At 38.3% G+C, this 18,692-nt stretch overlaps 1 protein-coding gene and 1 pseudogene across 3 annotated transcripts in view; one reads left to right on the top strand and one right to left on the bottom strand.

Moving 5' to 3' along the window:
• The window catches only part of Trit1 (tRNA isopentenyltransferase 1), a 49,165-nt gene that overhangs the window by 8,326 nt on the left and 22,147 nt on the right, over positions 1–18,692 (bottom strand). For all 3 annotated transcript variants that reach the window (XM_015485218.2, XM_048815682.1, XM_048815681.1), the window contains exons 2-5: positions 10,947–11,087; positions 5,398–5,496; positions 4,554–4,699; positions 1,522–1,664 (exon numbers count right to left, since the gene is read on the bottom strand). In XM_015485218.2, coding sequence (XP_015340704.1) covers positions 1,522–1,664; positions 4,554–4,699; positions 5,398–5,496; positions 10,947–11,087 — 529 coding nt within the window. The remainder of the gene's footprint in view (positions 1–1,521; positions 1,665–4,553; positions 4,700–5,397; positions 5,497–10,946; positions 11,088–18,692) is intronic.
• On the top strand, positions 16,922–18,470 carry LOC107141417 (annotated as a pseudogene).

Here is an 18,692-nt window from a genome sequence, read left to right as displayed (position 1 = left end):
GCATATATGATTACATGACGAATGTAATTCTACAACATGTATAAGCAGAAAAATGAGAAGTCAAAATACAAAATATATTCCACTATCTATACATGATATAACTAATTAGAACAAATTTTTAAAATATTTTTTAAAAATTAAAAAAAAGGAATCCCCCAGATGACACCCTGGATAAGAATGCAGAACTTTAATACAAAATCATCCTAGGTATATCTTGAACTGAGACAAATAAAGGAGTAAGGAATGAGAGGTCATAATCATTCAGATATGGTAGCCAATAACAGGTTTATTATGAATCAAATACTATTATTTTATGATGAATTATAGCACAGGCTTTTATTTACAAAAATGTCATTATTAAAAATTATCTTTTTCTATAAACTCAAAACTGAGAATAATTTAACAACAAATTTTCACCATTTCAGTTATGCTCTTCTAAATCTCTATCATTGCTAGTTCTTGGCTTGTAATAATAATAACCTTTCTTCTTCCCCCAAAATTTTCATTTATTGAGGACTTACCATGGCACATTCTGGGAACTTTGTATGTACTTTACTTATATACTCACTTATTTTGCAGTGTTGGGGACCAAACAAGCACCCTACCACTGAGCCATGCCCTCCCACAACTTTATATGTATTAATTCATACAATCCTCAATGGTGCTATAAGATATAAATATCTCCATTTTATAAGAGAACTGGTGCTCAGAAAGGTAAACCAACTTGTCTTAAAAACTCACATAGGTAGAAGGTGACAGAGCAAGAATCTGAAATGAGACAGTGTGCCTCATAGCCTGTGCTATTAATTACTATGTAACACTACCTATCCACATAATAATCTCATCTTCCGAGTCCTAGCTCATCAGCTACCTTTACAAATTGATCCCTGACTTCCCCTAGAAGAATGCTCATCATCCCTCCTCTGTGGTTCCACAGCACTCTTGAGTGTCTCTCTTATTTATCTCTGAAACCCAAGTACTATACAGAATATTTGGGTACACGACACTTCACTGATGCTTACTGAATGTTTGCTGGATGAATAAGTTACTACAATCACAGGGCATTATTATACTTTAGCAAGAAAAACACATCAGACAAGCTAACTATCATATTATCCATTTTTTTTAGGCCTACTACTTCTAGAATAATTAGAATTCCAGTCTCCAGTCAACCCTGAGGTTAGACCTTCTTCCAGAGGAAGCTTCCTTCTTCTTTTTCTCCTTTGGAACTTCCCTGGTTGGCAGTTTATTTCCTCCTCCACCCATCCCCTCCTTTCTCACACTGGCATTTTATCCTAGTACCAATGCTGCCCTTTCCTGCCTTTGTAAACAGACAATTAGAAGAAGGGCATTGCATCTAAGTCAAAGAGTTCAATCCCAGCACACATTAATAATGATAATAAACTTAGTGGCTAACACTAGTTTAGTGCTTATTATGAGCCATTCGTAGTTCCAAGCATTTTATATACTATACAGTAACTTAGTTCTACCTCAGATAGTCTCTAGGACAAAGGGTTTTACCTGTTTGGTCAGCATAAAGCCAAAGGATGCAAGGGTTAGGAAACTTTAGAGGACCTCCAAGAGGACCACCACCTTCCTCTGCATGTTGCCGATGAAGAAACTCACTATGAGAGATTCCTGTTTCTTCAAACACTTGCAAGCTCCTAAAGTTGTTTCAAAGGAGATGAGGGAACCCATAAGAACAATTAGGAAATATTCATTCTCAAGTGAAACAAGGAGAAAACCTGTATATAATAGAAAGCCTCACTTTCATTTGCACTGCATAAGTCCCCCAAAACAAGGTCCAAAGTTACTCTATTCCTATAGCTATGTGGAAAGAATTCTAAAGAAAATTCTAGGTAAATGAGAAATAATACTATTTTTCTACACATGCATTCTAAAATCAGTAAATAGGTTCAGAAACTATAGGTTTCTTCTACAAAAATAGAATGGGACTCACTTTCATGTGAGCAGTAAAAGAGCTTATTTGGGACAGTTTGAATAAGCTAACAAGTCTGGTCTCGCTGGAGTGCCTTTCCCACAGTATAAAAGTATGCTGTATATCCAGCTCATCAACTTTCTTCTTAAATATGTCTAAAATTAATGAGGAATGCTCCTGGCTAATCCAGTACTCTATTAGCACAAAGATCATTGAAGAAATCCACTTCAGTCTGGATCTACTATATTATGCAGCACAGGTAACTGAACTCCCAAATCTAGACTCCACCACTCTGGGTGATTGCAATTTATCAGCTTGAAAGTGATCCTTCCCTTCCTGACCCAATTCCACTTCCTGAAACCCAAACACAAGAGTAAAGACCCCTTGTCTTTCAGTATTAATGGTCAAAGAGGATCTATAAGAGAAAAAAAAATGTAACAGAGGGCTGGAGAGGAGCTCAGTGGTAGAGCCCTTGTCTGGCATGCACAAGGCCCTGAGTTTAATCCCAGAACACATAAAAAAAGCAAAATGTAAAGAATACCACAATTATCTAGAGTTTAGACTATAAACTCAACCCTAAAGAAAAATAAAAAGTCCTTCAGACAAGTGTAATGGAGCATGCCTATAATCCCAGCTACTCGGAGACTAAGGCAGAAGTACTGCAGATTCAAGTCCAGCCTGGGCAACTTAAACCATCTCAAAGGGTTAGGTGTGAAGCTAGCCCAGTGATAAAGCACTTTCTAGCATGTATGAGGGCTTGGGTTCAATCCTTATTACTGCCAAAAAAACAAACAAACAAAAAATCTGTCCTCCAATCCTCTCTAGAGGATAGACACTTATCTGGGCACAGTGGCACATACCTATAACTGGCAATCAGGAAGCTGAAGCAGGAAAATAGCAAGTCTGAGGCCAGCCTAGGCAACTCAGCAAAGCCCTATCTCAAAATAAAAAAATTAAAAGGGCTCAGGGTGTAAGTCAGTGGCCAAGCATCACTGGGGTTAATCCCTGGTACCACAAAAAAATAAAAACAAAAATAAACAAAGGAGAGATTCTGGAACTCTTCTTGGAAATTAGTAACCCCTAATATGGCACAACTCTCATTTCATTACTTGTTTACAGGCAGCAAATATAGAGAGGTGATAAGAAAGAAAAAACTGATTAGCCAAGGAGAGAATAATAAAAATCAAACTCATGTCATAAAAGAATAAAAAAAGAATATAAAAATGAATGTTTACCTTTGTGTTACTGAGTTTTATAAAAATTGAAAGATTTCTATTAAAATGCTTAAAATACAATGTTTGGATACTGCAAAGTATAAACTTGATTAATCTAGAACATGGCATTCTTATCAGGGTGATACTGCTTTCAAAGGGGTAAATAAAGCAAGAGCGGTGGCCCACACCTGTAATCCCAGCAGTTTGGGAGGCTGAGACAGGAGAATCTCGAATTCAAAGCCAGCCCCAGCAAAGGGAGGTTCTAAGCAACTCAGTGAGACCCTATCTCTAAATAAAATACAAAATAGGGCTGGGAATGTGGATCAATGGTTGAATGCCCCTGAGTTGAATCCCTGGTACCAATTTTAAAAGACAGTGGGGGAGGTAAGTAAAACTTACAATGGTATGTGCCCCTCCAAAGGACAACCCTACCTGAAAAGACCTTATTATTTGTGCGTGTATGGTGTGGGGGTACTCGCAATTGAACCCAGGGATACTCTACCATCAAGGTATATCCCTAGTCCTTTTTAAAGTTGCCTTGGGATTGTAGGCATGCACCATCACACCCAGCTTCAAGACCTTATTTTTAGTGTAAAGTTTCTTTCAGGTGGGAGGGGAGGAGTTTACAATTAGGAAAAAAGTTCTAAAAAGGTTTCTGGGGGGCAGAATAATGAAAAAAGGATTAAAAAACACTGATCTAGAAAAATCATTTGAGTGGAAAACTTTATAACCCCCATCAACACCAAAACAATATCAATATAATATTTAATCTGTATAACTACCCAAATAGTATAGTAAGTCCTTCACTAGATGTTTCACTCTGTCAGATGTGGTAATCACTACCAACACTGCAGAAAAACAAAGCTAACAGATGAGGCTGCAATTCCAAATAGCCTAAGAAAACATGACCTTATGAGTTCATTCACTACCTCTGTTCCCTGCAAAAGAAAGTCTCCATGTACAAAGGTGAGCTGAGCTATGAGACAGTTTATAAAATCCACCTCCCACTGGGAAAGCTGCTGAGGCAGAATTCAGCATTGCACAATCAATTATGAAACCCAAATCACAATGTAAACGGACTGCATGCCAGAAAAAATTTATATGAAAACTGTTATACAAGCAAAGATCAAATAGAAAATGAAGCAAGATTACATAGGCCCTAGGGGGAAATGATACTGTACTATGCATTTAAAATGTAACAACAAAGCAGGGTGCAAGTATTTATTGAGGGAGTTGGGCTGAGGCAGGAACTCAGGGCCTCCTAAACTGCTGAGCTGGAACAACACATCAATCTCCCCTAACTGCTATTACCAAGCCTCTCTGTCACCTAGGCAAACTGAACATCTTACTACCCTTCAACTCTAAAAGAATTCCAGGGCAGCAGGCCCAGTCTTTCTTACCTGGCCACTTTGCGCTTGTCATGTGGGTGTAACTTGGCAGCCATTTCTGGGTCTACCTGGCTTAGGCGTTTGTGGAGTACATAACCATCCTCCTTTTCAAGCTCCACTTTTCGGTCAACCCTTTTCTCAGTGCCCATCTCTTGGGACTATTAAATGAAGGTTTAGAGTAAATTTAATCAACAATTCAATAAACATTGAGATAGCATATATGCCAGGCACTTTACTCAGTGTTAGGAATACAGAATAGAGATGAGTCAGATCTTACCATATGGTGAGAGAGAGAGATCATAAACCCAAAATTCCAATAGCTATGGTAAGTGCTGTGAGACCACAGCAAACAAAGAGGAAGGAGGGCTTACTGTGTAGGGAAATACTCATCTACCCTTGCTTTCTTGGCATAAGCACAAACAGATACCAGAGCTACCACATCTATTTTAATATCCAGGAATCTAGCCCAAACAGCAGACTAGAATTGCCATCACATTACCATATGTAAAGTCTCACTCTACACAGTAGCATCTCCACAAGAAAGGTCAGTGTTAGACATCTCTCAGTCACAGATACTGTGCTGCCAGCCAGGAAATGCTGAATCAGACTAATGGACTGTTAACTTACATGGAGATGCTAATTAATCCACAGAAGAACATTTTTCCCACCCATAGTCCTTGCCCTTAGGTCAGCTTGAGGAGCACACTTCCAATATAAAGGTAGCATTTGCTTCAGAATATTAAGTAGGAAAATTACAGTTGTTGAGTACAAGAAATAAGCAAGAGTCAACTTTCTTCCCACTAAAACTAGCTGAGGAACTCATTTCCTCAGTGAGTTACAAGTGAACTAAACATACCTTGGTATTAACAAGAACTTTCCAGAGCAGAGACTCAATGTAATAATTGGTTCCTCCCACGACAATAGGAATTTTGTCTCGAGCAAATATATCTTCAATGTGAACATTAAGAAAGACATCATGATATTTAATATTAAGAAGAGAATCCTGCCAGGTGCAGTGCACACCTGTAATTCTAGTTACTGGGAGGCTGAGGCAGAAGGATTGCAAGTTCAAGACCAGCCTTGGCAACTTAGCAAAGACCTGTCTCAAAACGAAAAATAAAAAGGACTGGGGATGTAGCTCAGTGGTTGAATATACCTGGGTTCAATCCCCAGTACTGTTTGAAAAAAGAGAGAAGAGAGAGAAGTCTGACTCACTTGGTAAAGGGAGTATTAGCAAGAAAGCATATTTGTCTGCAGAGGTAGAAACCAAAATGAATTGATACCAGCCTGGAACATTTCCTGTAAGTTCAGAATAATTTCCAATTAGCTCTGGAGGTACTTGCATAAACCAGATACAAATGCATGATGGTAATTCCTTCCAGTTCTCTTTCCTTCCACTTTATAGTGGAACCTGCTCAGGAAGCCACCAAGGTGACATTCAGTGTGAGACTTTTGCCTTCTAAGAAAAAATATAACCTGGTTTCTGGTTTCTCTAAGCCATAGTTCTTAGCATGTTTTTACTATTATGTGATAGCAATGAACATTTTAGCCACTCGAGACCTCACCAGATAAACTGAAACAAATAGACAGACATCAACCTTCAGATTCCAGTTCTTGGGCAAGTTCTCAACATTGAACTTCAGGTTTCCCCTCTGTAAAGTCCTCATGAGTTCTTATGAACATATATAATAATATACGTATATAAAGCTGCTACAATGCCTGAAAAATAGTAAGCAGTCAAATTACATTAGTCATTATTGTTTTTATATCCCTGCTACTTTGGATTCTTTTAAAAATTTCTGTTGAACAGATAATTATCTGCTTTAACAGATTCTGAGAATTATTATTCTGAGAATAAATTATTCTGAAAATAATATAATAAAAAATAGACTTTTAGTATCCAGATAAGGAATCACGTACACATTGCTTCCCTTTTCTAGCCAATTGTGGGCACAGAAATAGATAATCTCTTTTTACAGAAGCCAACTAATCCTTAAAATGTTGGGGAGGCAAGGCACAGTAGCACACACCTAAAATCCCAGCAATTTGGGAGGATGAAGCAAAAGGACTGCAAGTTCAATACCAGCCTCAGCAACTTGGCAAGATCCTATCTCAAAAATAAAAAGGGCTGGGGGCATAGCTCAGTGGAAGAGGACACCTGGGTTCAATTTCTAGTAAAGGAAAAAAAGAGGGATGGGGAGAGGGAAAGAGAGGGGGAGGTGGGGAAAGAGAGACAGAGACAGAGATAGACTGACAGGAAGACAGATACTGGGGTGAGCTGGGATGGAGTGGGAAGAAAGATTATCAATCAAGGATCACAAGGAAAAAAAACACTATTTATTTTATTTTTATTTTTTTGCAGTGCTGGAGATCAAGTCCAGGGCCTCACACATGTTAGGCAAGCACTCTACCATCAAGCTATACCCCAACCCTTTATTTTTCTAAAAAGAAAAACAAATTCTCTATTCTCCCTTTAAGTATAGGGAACATATAATTACAGAGTAAAGGCAGGGGCAGCAGTCCACACCTGTAATCCCAGCTACAAAAGGCTGAGGCAGGAGGATTAAAAGTTCAAGGCCAGCCTCAGCAACTTATTGAGACCATGTCTCAAAAAATAAAAAGAGCTGGTGATGTACCTCAATGGTAAAGCACCCCTGGGTTCAATCCCTAGTACTACTATTACTACTACTACTACTACTACTACTATTACTACTACTACTACTACTACTACTACTACTACTAACAACAACAACAACAACAAAAATAACGGAGTAAAATAAAACTTCAATTATATAATATATAAGGGAAAGGGAACAAAGAAAAGAAAGGGAGAAACTGATGAGACTCCAGAAGGGGAGAGAACAGAAAAGAAGGAAGGAGATGTAATTGAAAGTATTAGGTGGGAAAAGGGTTAATTTGTCTGCCTAAGTCATGAAACTACTGTAATTTGGACAAAACTCTTCTCTCAGGGCCTCGGAACATTCACCTGTCAAATTAAGAAGGCTGACTGAAGATAGAGGTAGAATACCTGCCTAGGACCTGTCTGGATCCCCAGCACATCAAAAAAAGAAGACTGACCGAATGGAATATTACTCAGCAATAAAAGAAAATAAAATCATGGCATTTGCAGGTAAATGAATGGAGCTGGAGAAGATAATGCTAAGTGAAGTTAGCCAATCCCCAAAAAAACAAATGCCAAATGTTTTTTCTGGTATAAAGTGACTGACTCATAATAGGGTAGGGAGGGGGAACATGGGAGGAATAGATAAACTCTAGATAGNTAGATGAATTCTAGATAGGGAAGAGGGGTGGGAGGGGATGGGAGGGGGCAGGGGGTTAGCAATGACGGTGAAAGGTGATGAACATCATTATCCAAAGTACATGTATGAAGACATGAATTGGTGTGAATTATATACAGAGATATGAAAAATTGTGCTCTGTATGTGTAATAAGAATTGTAATGGATTCCACTGTCATGTATTTAAAAAAGAAAGTCAATTAAAAAAAAAAAAAGACTGACTGAGCCAGAGGGTTGTAGGTTGGGGTAGCTTCCAGCTATTCAGGAGGCTGAGGCCAAGAGGATCACTTGAGCCCAAGAGTTGAGGCTAGTCTGGGCAACACAATGAGACCCTATCACAAACAAAACCAAAAGACTGACTTTTTTTAAGGTACTTTCAGTCTGATGTTCTGAATTGAGGCATTTACCAAAATTCATAAATCTAGCCTAAAAGTGATCTAATGAAGTCTTCACCTGTTGGTTCTAAGTCCTTTAAAAATCTTAATTAGCTCTTCATTTTGTATCAGTTCTTTCTGAAAAAACCAAACTGTCTTATAGCAAAAACTTACATTTGGTAATGTATTAATTTGTAACCAGCTTTCATGTACATTATCTCATCTGATATAATAGCCTTGTGAAGTAGGTAGAGCAGGAATTATTATCTGCATTCTAATCTCTGCCCATTTGATTGGCAAAAAAAAAAAAAAAAAAAATTGCCTCATTATTTGATTTGCATGCCCCTGGTTAACAGCAAGGGTAAACCTTTTTCATGTTTATCACTATTTGTATTTCTTCCTTTGTGAATTTTATATATATATATATGATGGGAATTAAAATATGTATATTATAACCTTTTCTGTGTTACAATTATTTTCCCCTAGGTTTACAGTCTGTTCTTTTTTTCTTTTTTGTACCAGGGATTAAACCCATGGGCACTTTACTGCTGAGCCACATCCCCAGCCCTTTTTATTTTGAGACAAGATCTCACTAAGTTGCCTAGGACGTTGCTAAATTGCTAAGGCTAGCTTTGAATTTATAGTCCTCCTGCCTCAATCTCCCAAACTGCTGGGATTACAGGCATGCACCACCATGCCTGGCGTGATCTGTTTTTAAATTATGTTTGTAGTGAGCTATTTTCCTTCTTTTTGAACTATAAAATGTTCCATACATACAAAAGAATATATGTAACACATATAAATTATGAAGTCTAGTAATAAAACACTGACAAACCCAATGTAAGAAATGGAGTACTCCCAATTCCTTTGAAGTCTCCTATATATTCATTCCCATCCCAACCTCTACTTCTCTCAAAGGGAATCAACATTTTGAATTGCTCTGTTTTTTTAGTTTGTTTTTCATCATCCCTCACTTTTCTTATATTAGTACTGGTATGTATGTATTCCTGATATGTATGTATTGGTTAATTTGCTTATTTTGTAACCTTTATAGTATCATGCAATGACAGAAAGAGACATGTATCCTTCTGTGATTTCCACATTTATATTGTTTCTGAGATTCTTTCATGTTGATTGATACATGTAGCTGCAATTTATTAAATTTCACTCTTTTAAAGTACGTAGCTCATATGAGTGAGTAAAGTAAATTTTATACATTCTTCTATAAATGGGAATTTGGGTATTTATTGTTTTTGCTATTAAGTGCAATACTGATATAATAAAATTTACCAAATACCTTCTGATATACTTGTGTCAAGAGTTTTTCAAGGGCATACACCTATATGTCTGGTTGATATACATTCTCATTAATACAAAGGTTTAATTCACATATTTAAACTAGCTATTTTCTTTTTAATGTATCAACGAAGCCCTTCCCTTCTTTTAAATCATTTAACTACTCAAATCAATTGTATATATTCCCATTTGTTTCAAAGTTTCATCATAAATACCTACATTTAACTTGAAAATTTATCTGGAACTTATTATATCACATGTAAAGCACCACATGTAATGAGGACCTGACTTGTTTTGTGGTACTGGGGATTGAATTCAGGGGTGCCCTAGCACTGAACTATGTCCCAAGCCTTATTTATTTATCTATTTATTCATATATTTATGTATTTTCTGGTACTGGGGATTGAACCCAAGGTATCTTAACACTGAACTACATCTCCAACTCTTCCTTTTGAGACAAGGTCTGGCTAAGTTGCCCATACTAGCCTTGAACTTGCAATCCTCCTGCCTCAGCTTCCTGAGTAGCTGGGATTACAGGTGTGAGCCTCCATGCCCAGCTAGGACATGACTTTATTTTTTTCCAAAACAATTAATTTCCAGGAACAATTATTAACTACCTCATTATTTCTTTATTGTTCTGAAATGACACCTTGATTGTAAGATAAATATATACATTCATTTGAATCTGCAAACGGATTTTCTATTCTGTGGCATAAATTTATCTAGTATTATATAAATTCCATGCTATTATAATTATTATGCTTTTCTAATATGATTTAATATCTGACAGTTCAAATGTTAAAAGCAGTCTTGTTTTAAAATATAGTCTCCTCATATTTTTTTTCAAAATTTTCTGTTTTATCCAGAACTATTTTTTTCCAGTCCTCCCCTACTCCATAATCCCTTTGAAATTTTAATTTTCACCTCATTATAATACAAAATTAATTTATAATTTTGTATCCCCACTTAAAGGGTATACAAAAACTAAAGCTCGTGGGAGTTAAGTAAACTTCACCCAATAAAGTTCAGGCAGTCAAAAGAGGTAGTTTTAGAACTAGAACATACATTTTCTGATTCCTAAATCAGTGTTCTTGTCATTAAAACAATTTTTCTCAAATTTTAATGTACTAATTCTTATTAAGAGTTACCTGGACCTCTTTATAATGCAAATACTGATATAGTAGGTATAGAATAAAACCAAAGATTCCGCATTTCTAACCATTTCCAAATGGATGCTGATGGTACAGTCTAAGGATAAGACTCTGAGGAGCAATAGCACTTTGTCTTTCAATCCATACAGATCTGTGACATTAACTACTGATAGTGAGGTCTTGGGTGTGCCTGCTTGGAAGAAACTGCCACCAAAAGAAAAGCTCTTTCTTGGCTTAGACTTCTTTGCACCCTCCAAGCCTAGTAGATGTCTTTCCTTAAGGATATCAGAGCAGTTGCTTTGTTCCTGAAGTCCACCACTGTGTAATTGGTCACAAGAGGATCCACGAAGCTGATCATATGGTGCTGGCAGATTCTCTGCTCTTGGGCAGAAACCTTGTTGGTGATGATATCTAGCCCTTCATAGACCTAAGGGAAAGAAAATTAATGTGAGAAAGTCATCTGCCTTCATAAAACGCACGTTTAATGGGTGGGAATGGTTATCTATTCCTCCCTCCAGATGAACAGCTGACTGACCCAAAGTACCAGGTCTACCCTGTATCTAAGAGCACAGTCATATCCACAAAGCCTAAGTCAATGAAAGAAAAAAACAGAGCATTAGTTTTCTTATCAAATAGTAGTTGTTAGCTCAGACTTAAAGATAAAAAGGATATGTAAATTAGTGACCAAGTAAGAACTGATTCTGCAAGATTGGAAAAAAAGGTTCTCCTTAGGTATAAGAGCGGAGATTTACTGAGAGGCTGACAGGAACCCAAGAACATAATATAAATTGTAATGTGTCTCCATGGGGACTTAAGTATCCCATTTTTGAATATAAGTTTAAAAGACACTAAAATTTTCAACCATTTAAAAAAAAGAAAAAAGAGATTCTCTGCTGGGTGTGGTGGCACACGCCTGTAAGCCCAGCAACTTGGGAGGCTGAGGCAGTTGGAACATGAGTTCAAATCCAGCCTCAGCAACTTAGTGAGGCCCAAAGCAACTTAGTATGACACTATCACAAAATAAAATATAAAAGGGCTGGGAATATGACTCAAATATTAAGCACCCCTGGATTCAATCCCTGGTACAAAAAAAGAAATAGGTTTTCTAAGCCTAAACTTTATACATTTAAAAATGAGTGGGTTGCCAGGCATACTGGCTCATGGGAGGATCATCAAGTTCAAAGCTAGCCTCAGCAACTTAGCAAGGCCCTGAGCTAGGGATGTGGCTCAGGGGATAAGTGCCCCTGGGAGTTCAATCCTGGTACCAAAAGAAAAAGAAGGAGGGAAGGGAAGAAGAGGGAAGGGGAGGGAGAAAGAAGGAAGAGAGAAAGAAAGAAAACAGAATCGAGTAGGTTGTTTTATTTATTCTATTTACCACAAGCCTCCAGAAAGGTAACATTTTCATTGTTCATAATTCTAACTTCAGGATGCTCAGATATTTTTTGGATTTATTAAATGGCTCTAAAAAGATTTTGGAATTTGTATAAGATTGGTTCCATTTTGTAGAGAAGTGGCCTATCTACAAAGATACATAATAAAATATACACATATAGGGGCTAGAGTTGTAGCTCAGCAGTAGAGTGCTTGCCTAGCATGTGTAAGGCATTGGATTCAATTCTCAGCAACACATATAAATAAGTAAATAAAAGTCGACCAACAACTAAAAAACATTTAAAATATATATATGTACATGTATATACTTTAAAGTCAGAACCCCTAAGACTACTGTACTCTTGTGGAAACATTGTGATCTATCCAAATTACTGCTTCAGGGGGTCAGCGCATACAGTCTAAATACTCAAAGGCAATATCCTGTCTGTAAGCTCTTGATCTGCCAATTCAACTAAGTTCAAGTGTACTTTGTCTAAATGCAAGGTCTCTGATGGAGAACAGATCTGAAAATACTAGTTTGAAAACAGGAATGAATGCTTAGGGATTAAATGTTCTCTCTGTAATCACTGATTCTATGTGGAGCACTGAATGAACAAATAATAAGTTCCACAGAGCCCACAAAGATGTTAAAAGCATTTTTTATCTCACGTTTCCCTTTACTTACATGGGTGTCAAATAAGTGTAGTACAGTGTTATGGTTAGGAGGAAGAACCCTGGCGCCAGGCTGCCTCAGATCAATTTCTAGCTCTGCCATTTACTAGTTATTTGTTCCTGGAGTACTCAGTTACTAACATCTTTGAACCTCAATCCCTCATCAGTAAAATGGAGATAATAATATTTATATCATAGGATTGCTGTGAGGATTAAATAAATTAATTCATGTAAAATGCACTTAGTTTTTGCCTGGTACACTGTAAGTACTATGAGAGGGTCATTATATTAACTACCTGTATTACTATCACTCACTCCATTACTACTATCACAATAATAACAGGAGAAAGGGAGATACTTTTAGTGTCATTATTTAACACTATGAAGCCTGTGCACTCTTAGTTACTAAGGTTACTTAACTAGCCATGATATAAGCTATCTTCAAGGTAGTAAAACTGTGAAATAGTAAAATGGCACATAGAAAAACAAACAAAAGGTCTGGGGATGTGGCTTAAGCAGTAGCGCGCTCACCTGGCATGCGTGCGGCCCGGGTTCGATCCTCAGCACCACATACAAACAAAAAAGATGTTTTGTCCGCCGAAAACTAAAAAAATAAATATTAAAAAATTCTAAAAAGAAAAACAAACAAAAGGGCTGGGGTTGTGGCTCAGTGGTAGAGCACTCATCTGGCTTGTGCGAGGCCCTGGTTCGATCCTCAGCACCACATAAATAGATAGATAGATAGATAGATAGATAGATAGATAGATAGATAAAATAAAGGCATTGTGTCCAACTACATCTAAAAAAATAAATATTAAAAAAAAAAGAAAAACAACCAGTCCTAGAAGAAGTATCAGCTGACTTTTTCTCTCATTCAACCTATGCCTGATAATAGAACTGCATTCTTACATGAGAGAACTGCATTCTTACATGTGATGGACTCTTAAATCATAGGGTATTGTTTTCTGCCTATTTGAACAAGAAAGATGTCCTTCTGTCACTATAAAGTGTTGTAGGGTGTATTACACACCAGTGTCTTCCACTGTGCAAATTAAAAAAAAACAAAGGGGGAAAAGTTAATAATTGTGTTCTCCCTCTCTCTTCTCCCACAGTTGTTGGCTCTGCTGTGGCTCAGACTTCCACATGATACAATGTTAAAGAGCTTACACAGCAACAACTCGATTTTGCCAACAGAGGATTTCTAATGCTGGTAAGAATGTCACAGTTAAAAGGATTCTCATTTTTAATACTAAGATTAATTTTAAGGAAACATATAGTTACAAATGTTCAATTACCCATCTCTCCAAAATGGTAAACTAACTATAAACATCTCTATAGCACATTCTACCAGAGACCCAAGATAACTAGCTAAACTATCATCTTGTGATCTGCCTTTAGGTATATTTTTTAAAGGCTCTTAAAATGTTGAGTCTAGCCAGGCATAGTGGAGCATGCCTTTCATCCCAGTGATATAAGAGGCTGAGGCAGGAGGATTACAAGTTCAAGGCCAGCCTAAGCAATTGAGCAAGACACTGTCTCAGCTAGATGTGGTGGCGAGCACCTGTAATCCCACCCTGTAATCAGGAGGCAGAAGGATTGCAAGTTCAAAGCCAGCCTCAACCTAGCAAGGCCCTGAGCAACTCAGCAAGACCCTGTTTCTAAATAAAATATTAAAAGGGCAGAGGATATGCTCAGTGGTTGAGTGCCCCTGGGTTCAATCCCCAGTTCCAAAAAAATTTTTAAAAAGACCCCATCTCAAAATAAAAAACTAAAAATGCTGAGGATGTACCTCAGTGGTAAAGTACCCCTGGGTTAAATCCCCAGCAAAAACAAAAAAAGACACTGAGTTTAAACATACACACACATACTAGTAATTCTAACAGAAGGCGATCCCAGAATTAGGCTTTTTTTGTTACTAATTGAAGTGGCCTGTTACACTGTTTAGAGTACATAGAAATGCCAACAAATAACAGGGGGAAAAAAGAGAGTACTAAGGATTTAAAGAAAGAAGAGTATAAGCTCTTTTTTTTTTTAATTTTTGATGAAATTTTATTTTTATTCCTTTATTTATATGTGGTGCTGAGAATTGAACCCAGTGCCTCACACATATAAGTCTTCTACCACCAAGCCACAACCCCAGCCCTTACTCTTAAAAGTTAAAAATTTTAGGGCTGGGGATGTGGCTCAAGCGGTAGCAAGCTCGCCTGGCATGTGTGCGGCCCGGGTTCGATCCTCAGCACCACATACAAACAAAGATGTTGTGTCTGCCAAAAACTAAATAAATAAATAAATAAATATTTTAAAAAAAAAAAAAGTTAAAAATTTTAAAACTGTAACTCATATAATAAAAAAAACTTTATTACTAAAGTAAATTGCCATCATTAAGTGATGTTTAACTCTTTGTTTCCTCAACACCAGATTAAAAGGGATAGGACATAAAGATATGCGTAATACTGACGAGATATCTGATGATGAAGAATTATTGTTACCAGGCACAGTGATGAACACCTATAATACCAGCTACTTGGGAGGCTAAGGCAGAAGGATCACAAGTTCAAGGCCAGCCTCAGCAATTTGGCCAGACCCTTTCTCAAAGTAAGAAATTAACAGGGTTAAGGGGTATAACTCAGTTAAGAGTGCTTGTCTAACATAAGCAACATAATTAAATTAAAAGGAGCTACATTAAAAGACGTAGCGCAGTAACTCCCAGTAAAATAGCATACAGGGGGAAAAAAGGAAAGAAAAAGAATTATTATTAATTTTTAGGTATAATATGGTCCTATGGTTATATATATCCTTAACTTTAAAGGACTCATGCATGATGAGTGTAGAGCTCCCCAGAACTGCAAAATGTAAATAGAGTCCTTAACTTTTAGAGGTATATAGCATATTAAAGAATATATAAAGCCAAGCTCAGTGCACATGCCTATGACACCAGCTACTCATTCAGGGGCTGAGTCAGGAGAATCGCAATTTCAAGCGAGCCTACATAATTTAGCAAGATCCTGACTCAAAACAAAATTAAAAAGGCTGAGGATACAGCTCAGTGGTAGAACACTTCTTTAACATGTTTGAAGCCTTGGGTCTAATCCCCAATACCACTTTTAAAAAAATGGGAATGTATAAAAATGAAAATACAGTCATGGGCTGGAGCTGTAGCTCAGTGGCAGAACACTTGCCTAGCACGAGAGACACTGGGTTTGATCCTTAGCACTGCATAAAAATAAATAAATAAAATAAAAGCATGCTGTTCCTCTACAATAAAAAATAAAATAAAAATACAGTCACATACCACTTAAACTCTGAGAAATGTATTGTCAGGAGATTTCATCTTTGTGGAAATATCAGAGAATATACTTGCACAACTATGATGGCTACACTGTCACTGGGCAATATAATCTTGTGCCATTACTGTCAAAAACCTAAACATAATTATGTGACTAGGGATGTGCACTCCAAGAATGGGGAGAGGAAAGCAACTAAAACTGAATAAGATTAGCCAAATGTTCCTAATTACTGAAGCTAGGTGATGGCTATGTAGAAGTTCAACCTAATATTTGCTCTGTTTTTTTTTTTTTTTTTTTTAAATGTGTTGGGAAATTTTCACAACAAAAAGTTTCTTTAAAAAGTCTTGACCCAAGGGCTGGGGCTGTAGCTCAGTGGTAGAGTGCTTGCCTAGCATGTGTGAGGCACTGGGTTCGATCCTCAGCACCACATAAAAGTGAATAAATAAAAGATATTATGTCCATCTACAATTTTAAAAAAGTCTTGAGCCAGGTGTGACGGCACATGCCTGTAATCCCAGCAGCTAAGGAGGCTGAGGCAGGAGGATCACAAGTTCAAAGTTAGCCTCAACAACTTAGAAGCCCTAAGCAACTTAGTGAAGCCCTAAGCAACTTAGGGAAACCCTGTCTCAAAATAAAATAAAAAACCAGCTGGGGATGTGGCTCAGTAGTTAAGCACCTTTGGATTTAATCCCCAGTACACCCCCCCAAAAAAATCTTAGATGTGTTCATCATGATGTCTATCTGATAAATTCAATGGGGTTGGGGGTATAGCTCAGTGGTAGAGTGCTTGTCTAAAATGAACAAAGCTTGGTTTAATCTCCAGCACCACAAGATATAAAAAGTGGGTGGGGAAGAAAAAAATAGAAATAACAAATGTTGACAAGAATGCAAAGAAATCAGAATCCTTGTATACTGATGCTGGGAATTTGCAATGGTGCAGCTCTCAGAATGGGGTAGAAGCCTCCTGAGCTTCCAAGCTCTGGGCTAGCTCCCTATGGGCAGGCTCCAATGCTGGCTGGCTCTGCAGGTTGTAGCCGACGTCAATGCCCAGATGGCCTCTAGGCTGATCCTGCTGATCCTCCTGCTGTAGCTGCTGGCTGGAAATAAAGCCACCTCAAATCCAAACACCACCAGAACTCTAGGGATCCAGAGAGCATGCAAGAAGAAAGGAAAAAGTATTTTGAAGGAAGATATCAACACATCATGAAGTCTCCTATCTGGCTAACGACCCATTTGACAACCAATTCAACAACCAAAGTAATAGCTAGTACCACTGATTAATCTACCACTTAGTCTTTCACTCAATAACACATTCAACCATCTACCCAGTTCCCACAGAACCTACTCGACCCACTACAGGGATTCTGCCCCAGGCCAAGCACACTCACTGTTCTGATTTGGACAGTCATTAAGCAGAACCCATACTGAGGGAAGCTTTGATAAATTCTCCCTTAAACTCTACCATGCCTTCTCAGAGATGATAAAGGCTGAAAACAACACAGCCTTTTCCCCATTCAACATCATGAGCCTCCTTTCCCAGGTGCTCCTTGAGGCTGGGGACAGCATCAAGAGAAGCCTGGAGAGTATCCTCTCCTACAAGTAGTTCTCCTGTGTCCACCAGGCCCTGAAGGCCTTCATATCCAAAGGTATCACCTCAGCCTCTCAGTACTATAGCCCAGACCAGGCCATAGGAGATACCTCTGTGAACACCTCTCAGGGTCTGTATGGCAGCAGCTGGAGATTCCTCAACAAGGAAAGCAATGCCATCCCCCCTGGGTGGCTGAGAACACCAACCACAAGATCAGTCAGCTGCTAGGGTCCGGCCTACAGACAACAGCCTTGTCCTTCTCAATGCTGCCTACATGAGAGCTAAGTAGAAGGAAAAACAAATAAACAAAAAAAGATCAAAAAGATAGAAGGAGTCCTTTCACTTAAAAACCTGTGATTAAAGTGCCCAGGAAGAGTAGCAAGAAGTATCCTGTGGTCCATTTCACTGACGTGAAATCAAAGGAGGCTCATGATGTTGAATGGGTTAGAAAGCAGCTCTCCCACAACCTGAGTTTTGTGATCCTGCTTCCCCAGAAGATGAAACACCACCTCCAAGAAAGAGAACAATCTCTCAGCCTCACTGTCTTCGAACTCATCATGAAGAAGAAGGAGTTATCTAAGTTCCTCCGACTTTCCTTAAGACCTTCATAAAAGTGAACAGCAGCTAGAACATGCTGTCAATCATGAAGAAAACTACAATCCTTTGACTTGACTTATGATCTTGACCAGTGCAAGCTGACAGAGGACTGAGATCTTCAGATGTCTGTGCTGGAGCTGACGAAGACAGGTATAGAGGCAGCTATGGTCTCTGTCATCTGTGCCCTATAACTGGCTGATCTTTGAGATTCAACATCCCTTCCTCTTCCTGCTGTAGGAATCAGCAACACAAGTTCCCTGTAGTTATGGAGCTGGTCCATGACCCCAGGGCTTAAGATCTGCAGGGGTCTAAGTTAAGGCAAGTCCTGCCACCCAACCCTTAGCTCTCCCAGTTACAGCTCTGCTACTTTCTTCCTGGACTTGCCCCCATCCACTTTCTACCTCAAGTATCCTCTCATCCACCTAAAGGGCTCCCACAGGGTCTGGCAAAGGGACCTGCACCCATCTGACCTTCCCCCTAGCTCTGTCATGTCCTCCAACCCTCCCACCCCCCCCCC

Source organism: Marmota marmota, unplaced genomic scaffold, assembly GCF_001458135.2.
Source record: "Marmota marmota marmota unplaced genomic scaffold, marMar, whole genome shotgun sequence".
In the NCBI taxonomy this organism is placed as follows: Eukaryota; Metazoa; Chordata; class Mammalia; order Rodentia; family Sciuridae; genus Marmota; species Marmota marmota.
This window is presented reverse-complemented; position numbering and strand designations above follow the sequence as displayed.